This window comes from Tetrahymena thermophila, assembly GCF_000189635.1.
Source record: "Tetrahymena thermophila SB210 genomic scaffold scf_8254803, whole genome shotgun sequence".
Classification (NCBI taxonomy): Eukaryota; Ciliophora; class Oligohymenophorea; order Hymenostomatida; family Tetrahymenidae; genus Tetrahymena; species Tetrahymena thermophila.
The window spans coordinates 986,876-1,000,047 of NW_002476559.1; the positions used below are offsets into that span (position 1 = coordinate 986,876).

The 13,172-nt window shown below is 22.3% G+C and overlaps 4 protein-coding genes across 4 annotated transcripts; 3 read left to right on the forward strand and 1 right to left on the reverse strand. All coding sequences in view use genetic code 6, as the record gives it.

Annotated features, from left to right (window-relative positions):
- Nucleotides 1–322: 322 nt before the first annotated feature.
- On the reverse strand, nucleotides 323–937 carry TTHERM_00011280 (cytochrome b5-like heme/steroid-binding domain protein; the record flags this gene model as incomplete). Its single annotated transcript, XM_001008207.3, has 3 exons — nucleotides 323–537; nucleotides 608–718; nucleotides 808–937. 3 exons carry the CDS (start codon nucleotides 935–937, stop codon nucleotides 323–325), a joined length of 456 nt encoding a protein of 151 aa, XP_001008207.1.
- A 1,753-nt stretch (nucleotides 938–2,690) lies between these two features.
- TTHERM_00011290 (hypothetical protein) lies at nucleotides 2,691–4,987 on the forward strand (the record flags this gene model as incomplete). Its single annotated transcript, XM_001008208.2, has 6 exons — nucleotides 2,691–3,062; nucleotides 3,170–3,809; nucleotides 3,861–3,984; nucleotides 4,068–4,685; nucleotides 4,739–4,846; nucleotides 4,900–4,987. 6 exons carry the CDS (start codon nucleotides 2,691–2,693, stop codon nucleotides 4,985–4,987), a joined length of 1,950 nt encoding a protein of 649 aa, XP_001008208.2.
- Nucleotides 4,988–6,214: 1,227 nt separating this feature from the next.
- Nucleotides 6,215–9,866, forward strand: TTHERM_00011310 (cache domain protein; the record flags this gene model as incomplete). The annotated part of the gene is made up of 7 exons (XM_001008210.3): nucleotides 6,215–6,558; nucleotides 7,572–7,710; nucleotides 7,782–7,854; nucleotides 7,908–8,258; nucleotides 8,341–8,453; nucleotides 8,508–9,057; nucleotides 9,142–9,866. 7 exons carry the CDS (start codon nucleotides 6,215–6,217, stop codon nucleotides 9,864–9,866), a joined length of 2,295 nt encoding a protein of 764 aa, XP_001008210.3.
- Nucleotides 9,867–10,968: 1,102 nt separating this feature from the next.
- On the forward strand, nucleotides 10,969–12,939 carry TTHERM_00011330 (ubiquitin-conjugating enzyme family protein; the record flags this gene model as incomplete). Its single annotated transcript, XM_001008212.1, has 2 exons — nucleotides 10,969–11,790; nucleotides 12,367–12,939. 2 exons carry the CDS (start codon nucleotides 10,969–10,971, stop codon nucleotides 12,937–12,939), a joined length of 1,395 nt encoding a protein of 464 aa, XP_001008212.1.
- Nucleotides 12,940–13,172: the final 233 nt, after the last annotated feature.

Consider the following 13,172-nt stretch of genomic DNA (forward strand, 5'->3'; position numbering starts at 1 on the left):
TAATCATAATTATAAAACCTTAACATCTATTTATAATTGTTTTTAAAATTTAAATAAATTTAAAATAATTAACCTAATTATTTGAGAGTTTTCTAATTGAATATTTTAAAAAATATTTATTATAAATTTATTTTCTACCAAATACTTCTATTTTAGCTAATAAATATATAAAATATTATTTTCAACTTTAGAAAATAATTAATATTTTTATAGAATTTACATATTATATATTAATAATGCAATTTGTTTATCAACAGATAACTAAAATCTACTAAATTATTAATATTATTAATTAATCATTTGCTTATTATTATAAAAATAATCAATTATCTTTCTTTGTTTCAGAAATTTTAGCTACAATTCTATACTTAGAATAGTACTTTTCATACCATTAGTCAAGAACATCTCTTTCAGAGAGAGTAAGTTCAACCTAACCATATTTATTGTAGTCATTAACTTCAAATGACATTCTAGCTAAGTTAACACTGCAGTCTTTTCCAGCAAAAGCACTATAACCTCCTTCACCGACATAAAATTCTACATTTAAAATTATACATAATACATTATAAGACATAAAAAGGCAATATAAATTAATAAATAAACATACCTGAATCGCTAACATCAAAAACCAATCCTTTACAAGCTAAGTATACTTTTTTATTTTATTTACCATCAAATTTAGATAATTCATTGAGAGTCATTGTTGGTAAAGTGTCCACTTTTGTTTAAATTAATATATTATTTTTTGTTTATTTATCAAGTTTAATTTTAAATGATTATTTAAAATTCTTGTTTCGAAAATATTACATTGAGGTTAAACCAAGACTTCTTCATATTTTTGTGTTTCCTTTTAATCATCGTCTTTCTTTTTACCACAGAAAATCAAAATGATACCTATGATAAATAATATTGCTAAACCAACAAAAATTGTTTCCATTATTCTTTTCTTGACAATTGATTGCAAATAATTAATTTATTACTTTTTAAAGAAATTTCGTATAATTTAAATTAAAAAGATACTCTTCCTTATAACTTATAATAAAATAATATAGAAAACAATATTTTTATTTATTAAGTTAATTGTAGATTACGCGTAAAAATTTGGTTGTACTTTATTTATCAAGCTAATTTACTCAAGAAACTATTCGATATTTGTTCTATCAAAAAATGTATTTGGAATTCTACATAAAAAAGAATAATCAATAGATAGATATCCTATTAAATAAGTAAATAAATAAATATATCAAATTAAATTATTTAGTTTATAAGTTATCGTTGTTATTCAATAAAATTTTATCATATTAAATTAGTATTTATTTCTATTTGAAACTTGATTACAAATTTTAGTTCATAATAAAAAATTTTGAAAGTGAATTTTGCTAATTTGCTAAATAAAAAAATTCAGTATAATTTAAATTGATATTCTAATAAATTCAAAATAAGTTATTTAGTTTATATTATTGATTCTTTATTTATTTATTCTTTTTTTATAAATATAAGCAACCAAAGTTTATCTGATCTTAGAAAATTAATTTATTTTAAATCTTCATATATTAAGGCCTTCACATTTTCATACACTAAAAAAGCTTATTGTTCAAATTTTTTTTTAATTTCTTTGTTTCTTTATAAATGAATGGGGATTTTTAGTTAATTTGAATTTAATTTGATTAAATTATGTTGATAATAAAATGTTTTGAAAGCACATTTTTAAAAATTAACTACCAATTAACATTTACTTACTTACTTAAAAATATTAATATGTTTAAAGAAAAAAATATATTTACTCAATTTATATTTATTTATATTTTGTAATTAATAATAATTTTTAAAATTATTTATTAAACTTACATGTAATATTTTGACAATTTTTATTTAATCTCTTGCTCTTAATTTAAATAAAATATTTCAACTTTAATAATTTAAGAATAAGTTCTAATAATTGTTTTGATAAATTTATTTTCTTATTCAATTTATTGATAATTATCTGTCCCTAGCTCATAATTTAAAATATTTCAACTTTAAGAATTTAAAAATGAAGTCTAATAATTGTTTTAGGGAATTTATTTTATTCGATTATCTTGATTTGCAGAAATATTTTTTAAAAGAATTTAAGTTATTATAATAATAATAAATAAAATCGGGTTTTGTTTTACTTAAGATTTATTTTTTCATAAACTAATAAATAAATAAATAAATAAATACTACAAATTAATTTTAATTTACATTTAATTTCAAAAATAATTAAAGCTGTTAATGAATCAAAAAATAATAAAATAGTTAATTAATAATGGTAAAAATACTTACTAAAAATATACTTAGCATATGAATTTCAGCTTAAACTATTCAAATTTAGAAAATTATAACTTGATCTTTTTTTGCTCTGTTTTAGTGTTTAATTAATGCCATAGTATTTTAAGTACTATTTTGATTTACTCTTGGATTAAATAAATGCTACTTTAGTAAGTAAGCAAATAATTTAATCAATTTCTAGTGCGAAAGCAATTTATGTTATAATTTAATTAACTAATTGAATAATATCTGTGACTAAATTTGCTTTATTTATAGTCATTGATTGATTGAATATTATATATGCTTATATTATTTAGAATTAATACAATTCACTATTGATTTTAGTTAGTTAGTTATTTGCTTTAGTAGATTTCAAATTCAAAAAGCATTAACAACGTCTGATGAACTCCACTTTATTCATGGACTCTTTGCACTCCAAATCAATTATGCAATAATTAAATGAGTAAGCATTGTTTTCATAATTTAAGGAGAGATCACGTAAGTAGAATAATTCAATTTCTATAAACTTAAATGAATTAAACCGTAACTCACGAATCAGCTCTCTTGCAGCAACTTCTTCTAAGGGTAAAAAAATGAGTGTTGACTCTCCCTCTTCAAAGAAGTTTTAGTTTGATAAAGATAAAATTGAAATAAATAAAAACTTTATTATCCCTTTACCTTAAGTTTCTATAAACTAATTGACTAAAATGAAAAATCCTAGTTTGATAAGGTAAGGCAAAACAGCGTCTTATGATTATATTGAAGCTGATAAGGTAATTTTATTTACATGTAAATTATATAAAAAGAGAAAAACCAATATGAAGCATTTTATTTAGAGTTTTCAATTGATTGTTTTAAGAGTTTTTTGTTTTTTTTAAAGTAAAAGTACAATGAAACATTAAAGTATTTGAGTCAGCAAAAGTTGCAAGTAGCTTAAAAACCATAAAGGTACGGAAGCATAAGATTAAGGCAAAGATAAAGCTACCAAGCTTCTCCCTAAAGCAGGAGAAATGCAGGTTAAAATAATTAAAGAAGCTCAATGACTCCTATTAAAAACTCTATTTTTAGTGGAGGATTCAATGAAAACTTAAATAAGTTTAAAACCCCCTAAAAATAATAGCTCCATATAACCTCTTCACCTTATAATAAGTGTGATGAAAATTTAAATAATAATACATAAAATCAATAAAATGACATTAATAAGAATGATACTTTGCAATTTAAAGTAGATCAAAACAATTTTAAAAGAGATTCTGTCTTTAAAAGATCTTCATTAAATAAGTCATGTATTAACTTATTAAGGAATGAAAGTCAAGAAATATTGAATAGAACAAGTTTTTAGAAGAATGGACTAAAAGAAAGAGGTTCAATATTTTAATCTATTTTTAATTAGTAAAACATGGAGTTATCTGAAGCAAAAGACAATAACAACAAAGAGCAGCTTTAATAGAGTGTTGAAGAATAAGATACAGCAGCTTCAATAAAAAATCAGTCTCATAATTCTAAATAAATAAATGACTGTAAAATAGATAATTAAATAACAAAACTAAAATGGTTTTTTAATTAATTAGTTATTAGGTCTCGTTTAGGTTCGACTCGGAGGAGCAGCAATATTACAAATTTTAATGAAGATGAAGACAAAGTTAATTACTCTTTAAATAACAGATTCAGTTTTTTGTAAAGTATTCCTTATAAGTAATAAATACATTTTATGCTATTAATTATTCATTTTTTTTTGAATTGTCTTATTCAATATTTATTTTAAAATTTAACCAAAGCAAATTAGTTTTTGATAAGCTTTCAAAGGATTCTGAGAAATACAAAAAAGAAGTAATTAAGAGTTTATAAGAAGATAAATTAATAACAAGTAAAGTTGATAAAGTTTCTGAGAAAAAATAAGGAGAAGATAATAGTTAAGGAATTAAATTTAATGAATAAAACGGATTTAAGCAATTTGCTTTCAAGAACTTTAAATCAAATTCAATAGAAAGACTTTAAACATTTTTTTCTTTTGCTTTTAATTCAATAGATAAAAGCGAAAATAAATATATCTTATGTGCATTAAATGAGCTACTGGATGATATTAAAAAGTAAGGTTCTATGCAAATAATAGATTTATGGAGTGCAAAGTCTCTTAAAAGTTGTATAGAAAGGACAAACATGGGCAACGAAAAGTTTGTAGTTTAGCAATTTTTACATTATAAAGCAAAGTTTGATAACTAAAAAAAAAAAGAGGAAATGAAATAAAGTTAATTACTATCACTTTAGAAAGAAAAAGAATTAAAAGACGAAATACTAAGACAAGAGTAGACTAAAAAGTAAATTAATTAGGACATAAAAAACGGAGAGAACAGCTTTTCACTAGAAGACGATAATACTCAATACAATTATAATCAGTAAATTTAATTAAATGCTCCTAAAAGATAAAATAAAAATATTTATTTTTTAGATAAATGCTAATGAACTCTGGCTAATACAATTTGAAATACAAGAGAGCTTTGAATAATATTATTGAGGAAATCAAGGATATGAAGCAAGAAAATATTGAAGATATAAAGTAATTTATTTAATTATTTATTTTAGACAATATTTAATCCAATCTTTTTAAAGGAATCAAAAGTTGCTCTGCAAGACTTTAAAAACATTTTCTAAAGAGTTGGAAATCAAATATAAACTCAATAAAATTAGTAAAAAGTGATAGAAATATTTTTTTCAACCAAAATTTCAACTAAGTAAAAGAAAACATTAAATCATTAAACTACATTAAAACAAACTAACTTACTCACTAACTTTTAAAAAAACTCTTGAAGAACGTGATTACTAAATTAATTATTTTCTAAAGGGAAACTTTGGATAATTAATAATTGTTTTTTTTATTTGTTATTAGTTATTTCAAAAATATAACTCAATTTTTTTAATAAAACTCATTATTTCAAATATGAAAAAAAACTAAAATTTTATAATATAAACTGTTCTTTTTTGTAAAATTATTTTTTTGATTTATAAGTGAAAAAATAAGAAAAAATACAATAAATAAATGTAAAATTAATTAAAGAGATGATAAAATATTATTTAAAAGTTATTTTATTTGTACTTAAATAGGAATTTGATATTAAATATAATTAAACAAGTGTTAGAAGAACTATTTTTCTTTTAGAAAATTAAATAAATAAATAAAAAATAGAAAAATAAAGAATAAATTAATTACTGTAAAAAAGTAGAAGATAAATAATTTGTTTAGTAAAGCAATATATTAATTTAATAGTAATTTATTGAATTTAAATTTAATTAAATAGCTACTACAAAATAACTTCTAGAGTTTTTAATATATTTTCAAGCAAAAATTTAAAGGTAGTAAAATTATATGAAATTCTTGAAGAATTCAATCAAATGTGTACATAAAATTTATATAGATGATAAGGATGAAGAAGGTGCAGTAAATTAATTAATTGATTAATTCATAAACGAATATATAATTAATTACTTTCTGAAAACTAATTTAACATATATACAAAACCTACCATCCTTATAGCAACAATTGATTCTAGTAAAAAAGAGGCAATCAATCTAATTTTTTGCTGATTGAAAAAATAAAAAAAAATAAAGGGCTTGAAGAGAATTTAAAAGAGAAGAGAAATAACAATATTATAATTGGCTAACATTAAATATATATATAAATATAGAGATTATAAAAACACTTAATTTATAAAGAAAATTTGTTAAAAATACAAAGGTAATTAAAAGTAGAGAAAACCTAACAATCTTTGCTCATAAATCCAAAGAAAATATAACCAAAAAGCACAAAGTTTGTAAAGAGGCAACAATAAGCAGCGAAAGGCTTTTGAAAAACAAAGAGAAATAAATTATTGGCAGTTTGCTCAAAAATAATTTTAAATATTGAAAATATTTTTGCAAGCCCATCAACATGAATTAATAAAATGAGTTGGAATTGTAAAATATTCCATAAAATGATCAGCCTGAGTAGACAATGATGATGAGTAATAATGAAGATAATCCATAGAGCGAGTACAATTTTTCATCTGGATCTGGTCAAAATGGCTCTCAATATTACAATAAGAAATACAAATTGCTTGACATGTTCTTACTGAAAGACAATAATGGATAAAAGAGTATTAATCGTGTCTGTTGCATCAGAATAAAAAAGAATTGGACTATCAGAAGATAAATGATTGTTTCTTTGATGGTTCTCTCTTGTTCAGTCTTCCTACTTGTTATCCTCATCGTTATTGGTAATCTCTTCCTCACTAGGTAATATAATTTATTTATTTACTTTTAAATCAATTTGCAAAGATAGAACAAACAAACTAACAATATTTACAATTAATAACGTCCAAATAAATACGTTAAATATTTAATGACGGCTCATGTTAATGCGAGCTTCTCTGATAAAATATGATTCAAATATAATAAAAAATGCTCTATAATTTACTGAATACATTGATAGATCAGTAAATATTTAGCAAAATGAAATAATATTTTATATAAATAAGTAAAGAAGAAAGTGTTAATTAATAATTGGCAAAAGGATCAATCAAGTTATCAAAAAACTTATACAATTAAAATATTGACTTGACTTTTAATAATTATAAATGAATATTATTTTATAGAGATAAGAAAAGGATAATAGCAAAAAAAAAAAATTAATTATAATTTGATAAAAGCTTTTTCTAAATAAAAAAACATATAAATAATTTATTCCCATTTTAATTTTAAGTCAGAATATTCATTCACTGATTTTTAAAAATTTATTATTTCAAATAAAAATTATTTTATTTTGTGTAAGAAAATGACAATTAACACAGAAGCTAATATAAATGAAATTAAAAGAGTTGAAAAGCAAATTTTAATTATTGTTTATTAAATGTGAGAATTATACTTAAATTTAATTATAATAGATTTCACTTATAAAATTCTCAATTTCATCTCTCATTTTAATTTTAACGAAAGTTATTTATTTTATTTAGGTAATAAAACGAATAAAAAAACCAAATTTCTTATTTATCATAATAAATAAAATGACAGTTAACTAATTTATAATTGAATTAATTTCTTTAAAGCAAAGAAGATAAATTTTATTGTGATTGATAAGAGTAAAAACAAAATAATCAGAAAAATTCTTATTATTTAAATTAATTATTCTTTTTTACCAAAGAATAACTCAATAATTTCAACAAAAAAAAACAACAAACAAATTTTTAACATAAAAATTATTGGTTGACTTTCTGAAGAGTAATTTATAAATTTTTTTATTCTAAAAATAGATATCTGATTAGAAAGTCCTCTGAAGATGCTATTCATCAACAAATTTAAGAAAATTTACGTAATAGCGCTAAAGAATACTCGAATGCAATTTTAGAAATATTCCATGGTTCGTCTTCGAAACTAGAAATTCTGACGAGAGTAATAAATATTATTTGTATCAAATCTGCTAACCAAAAAATAACACATTTAAAAAAAATAAATACCAATAGATTGTACTGTCGGCGATGAAAGAAGATAATTAAATATTTGACTTTGACTATGTAAAAGAATTTCCGATTATAGGTAAACCTCTTTTTGCTATTCTTCAAACTAAAAAAAATAAATATTTAAATTAGGGCAGGGGAATTATATAGGGCTTGATGGGTTTTAAGATTCTTAGTTAGGTGATATTGATAGTTCATAAGCAGCGCAGCAAGATTATCAAAATTATAATATTACTTTTAAATATTGGCAGTGGGGATCATACAATTAAAATAAAAAATTAAACACAGTGAACAAACTCTCAAAAGATTCTCAGAAAATTTTAGGAGCTTGTGATGTATTGAACTATTTTTTAGAAGACTTCTTTTTCGATAAAAATGTGACCTATATTCATTACATTTACATGGTTTTTGCTAATTATGACAATACTGGGTAGAACTAGCTCCCATCAGATTAACAAGAACTTGTTTCTATTTGGTATCCAGGTATTTAACTAATTAATTAATATACTTTTTGTTTGAATAAATATGAGTATTTTATCATATGATTCATTTATAAAACAAATAGGTGGTATTAATACTTAATTATATCCATAGTCATATTACTCAACTCCAAACGACCCAAGAGCTTATGATCCAACCTAGTCTACTTGGTATAAGCAGACTCTAGCTAATTTTAAAGTAGTTTTTATCAAATTTACAAATATATCAATAAAAATTTAACTTTATTAATAGAATCAAACACAATAGCAACTACAAAATCAAACTTCACAGATGGTTCTTACAGGACCTTATCTGGATGCAGCAACTAAAATGAAAACCTTAACAATCAGTAAGGCTATTGTTAATCAATATAACTAATTCAGAGGAGTTGCATCGATTGATATGCTGGTAAACGATTTATAAGTAATTATAGATAGAGTTAGATTTTATGATACTGGTTTTTTGATGCTTGTCAATTAAGCAAATGGATAGATTCTGAACGACCCTTATAACAGCTCTGATATATACTATATTTATGATACTAGTTTGACTAAGTTTACCAAGGACTAGTGGACCAATATTATCAGTAACAATGTAGACTACTCTGAAGACGAAATCATTGACTTTTATAACTCAGATGGTGTGGAAATTTTACTGATGAGAAACTTTATTGAAAATTAAATAAGTGGAGAAAACTACATTTTGATCGTGTAGGTCCCAGAAAGAGAAGCATATCACTTCCTTTACGACCTTTCCGATAAAATGTTTTAGACTTTTTAGACAATTCAAATTATTACCATTTGTAAGAATTTTTAAAAAAATAATTTGAATTTAATTAGAAAATAAATTATTCTTAATCCAATTCATGTTAAATAATGATATATAGGTACTATATTGTTTACATGCTCAATTGCTATAATGTGCGGATGCTGCTATTCAAACAGAATTGTTTAGCCTCTTACAAAGCTCACTGAGTATGCAAAAAGCATTAACTCAAACGCTACTAAAAAGTCATTGACTTAAGACATAAAGATTGATTTGGATAATATAAAGGCTAGTGATAAAATAGGTGAATTGATAGAAGCATTTAAGAATCTAGTCAAGGGACTTTCTGGTTTGAAGAAAGGAGCTAGAACAGAAATGGCAGCAGGTAATGAAAAGATTAATTTCCCAATAAACTTCTATTATGGTACTAAGATGAAATGGAGACATTTGCTAGAATAATTAAAGAATCACGAAGAAAAGAAAAATTAGGGAGCAAACGGTGAGCAAAATGACACAGCTAATCCCAACACTGCTAATGGAAACGCAAATAATACTAATGTTACAGGAAATGGAAAGGTAGAAAATGAAAAAGAGGTAGTAAATAGAGTTGGGCAAGAACAACTATTTACTAACCAGCCTTAAGATTTCAGAGATATTTCTACTAATATGAGAAATAACAACTCAAATATCATCGGTGCTAATAGTAATGACATAAAAGTAGACAATATATTACTTAATTTCTAGGATGATTAAAAAATTAAGAATGGTCATCTTAATAATATTGAATAAATCGATGATGAATACGATTAATAGATCTTTAGCAACAAAAAAGAGAAATCTGATTGATTAAAGAGTTAGCAATAAATCCATTTAATTTTTTCTTTCTACTAATTTAATTTATTATGCAATATTAACATATGCATAATACTCACCTACATGAATAGATGTAAGCATAATAGATACATAAATACATATGCATGTCATCTTTAATATAAATATTCATTCTACAAATATTTCTTGATGTGAAACATAAGATTGTTTAATTGATTGAATAAACTTCAAATTAATTATATGGACATTCGTAAATTTATCAATATTAATTAATGTTAAAAGTTTTATAATTTTCATATTTGTTTTACAAAAAATTAAGCTTTCATCATTTTTATTTACTTATTTATTTATTTATTTATTTATTTATTTCTCCTTTAAGTTTAAAATTAATTTTAACAAGTTTCTAATTGAAAGACTCTTAAAAATAAATATTTCTTTAACTTCTTTGTAACATTTTAGCTTAAAAAATATTTTGTATTTTTTTCAAATAATATTTTTAATGTTAAAAAATAAATTTTAGCATTCATTTATCTTTATATCATCTTAATTTCAGTTTCTATTCAAGCAAATAAATAATTTTTTCATTAAATAGTTTTAGAATATTGAAATTTGTTTAATATTTTTACTTTTTTTAGCATTTAAATATTTTATTTCTTTTGAAAAAGTAATTATTGATATAAATAAATATATTTTTTTAAATTACTCAAAAACTTTAAATTTACTTGATTCAACAGCAATTTACTTATGTATTCATCAAAAAATTTTATGAATAGCATTAAATAACTGAAAAATTATATTTGATTATAAATTTAATACTCTAATCAAAAAGTAAGAAAACTACTATCACATTCTTTTAATTGTAATTTAAATGAATTAATTGATATCAAGTTATTAAATGTTGAAAAATTTTCTATTGGTTTTGACCTATTTCATTTGAAAAAATAGTAATTGCAATTAAATTCAATTAAGAATCTTTTTAAAAAATAATATATATATATATAGAAAAAAAGTCCTACTTAACAAAAAGATTTCTTTTAAAAACACAATAAATAGCAACACCTAAACATAAATTTAACAAAATCCTTAGTATTACACTCCGTAAATAAAGTAAATAAATATGGGTTGTGGAAGCATCTCGAAAATAAATGAAAGCGTAGCAAACAAAAAAAAACAAAATGAAATATAAGTTTAAGATATAAAGGGGATTATAGAGTAAAATTTAAATGATATAAAAATAAGAAATCCTCAATTATTAATTGAAGAAATTGAAAAATAGCAAACCATTTAAAAGTAGCAATAAGTAGACTAAGAAAACAATGATAAAATCAGCAATATGAGTGATCACCATTCAATAAAAATAGTTTCGAATAAGACATCTCCAAAAACGACTTAGGAAACAATTCTTAGTAAGCAAGACTTAATGCTAACATAAGCAATTTCAAAACACAGTCATGTTTTTTATACTGAAATACTTCAAAAAGAGGTTTTTAAGCTCTCTTCTAAACTAAAAAAACATATAAATGTAGGCCAATTCAATCGTAATGTCAATCAAGCTAAGCGTATTCAGAACGAAATTAGGATTTTAGTGAAGAACTTGCCTATTTATTCTACCAATAGCATATTTGTAAGATGTAATGAGCTTGATACTAATCACTTTTAATGCATAATTATGGGGTCAAAAGACACTCCTTACGCTTATGGAGCTTTTGCCTATGATTTACATTGTGATTACAGCTTTCCTAACTAGCCTCCTAAAATGAGACTGATAACTACAGGTGGAGGGTCAGTCAGGTTTAACCCTAACCTTTATAAAGATGGCTTTATTTGTCTAAGTCTACTTGGAACTTGGAATGGACAAAAGACCGAAAAATGGAATGAATCAACTTCTAATATATTACAAATTTTAATAAGCATCCAATCCCTTGTCATGAACGATTAAGTAATCATTTTAACTTTGGAATTTTAAGTATTTTTAAGATCTTTAGCTCCCAATTTTTTATGAATAGTTAGAGAAAATTTAAAAAATACTTCCTTTTCTTTATTTAAATCACCTGAAAACATTTAAAATTATTTATTAGAAGAAAAATCATTTCTTTTTCATGTACAAAAAAAAAACAAATTTTTACTTAAAAAATATTGAAAATAATTTTTAAAACAAAGAAAGAAAGAAAAATGAAATTTAAATTTTTTTGTTTGAATTGAATATTTATTTATCATAAAATTTAAAATCATCGAAATGAATGAATTAATAATTCATTATAAATAAAAATAAATTAATGATAAAATTTCTAATAGTTATTTATAATATTCTGCATAATGAAAAATTATGGCTAAATATTAATTATCAATAATTTTTCTTTGCGGGAGATAATAAATAATTTGATAGATAACTAAAGAAAGAATTTATTTATTAATTATGTTCTGAGCTATTTATTGAAAAGCGAACAAAAAAAAATTAAATTTTCCAATAAATTATTTTACAAATAATGAATGTCTTTATAATTAATAATTTAAGGTCTATTACAACGAACCCAGTGTTGGAAAATAAAATCAAGAAAATGAAATGAGAAACAGAGCTTACTAAAATATTATAAAAATATCAAATATAAGACACGCGATGATCGATTAACTTAAAAACCCTGACCCAGAATTTAGAGATATAATAAAAATGCATTTCTATTTGAATAAAATTGAAATACTTAATTAATGTGATAAGTGGATAATAGATGCAAAACAAAGTGATGCATCTAATACAAGGTATGATGCTTTCGTAAGATCTCACAACTATTACTTAGCTCAAAGATACAAATCAGACTACTCTCTTTATGCAAAAGATTTAATTGACACAGTTTATGAGCTCAAGTAAGAAATTCAAAAAATAGATATATCAACTCTTCCCCTTTATCAAGAATTTCTTCAAAACATAAATAATCAAGCTGAAGAAAAATGTCCTTCAATTGAAGATAAACAATAATAGCAATAAAACTAGGCCTTTTCAAATTTAAACTAAACCCATTTTCAAGAACATGTAATTGATAAAGACCCTCATTTGAATGAATTAGTTGAAGCAAAGGAGATATCTATTTGAAAACAAGTGAAAATAAAATTAAAAAATTCTTAAATTTACATATTTAATTAATAAAATCGCATATTTGAATAAAAAAAGAATGAATGAATAAATGCATGTCTAAGTGTTTCTAATAAAATTATATTTTCTATTCTAATTAATTTTACTAAAAGCTAAATTATTATTTTTGATTAATTTAATTTATTTTTTTCACTAAATTTTAAATTTTTAACACTTATTTATTTATTATTTAA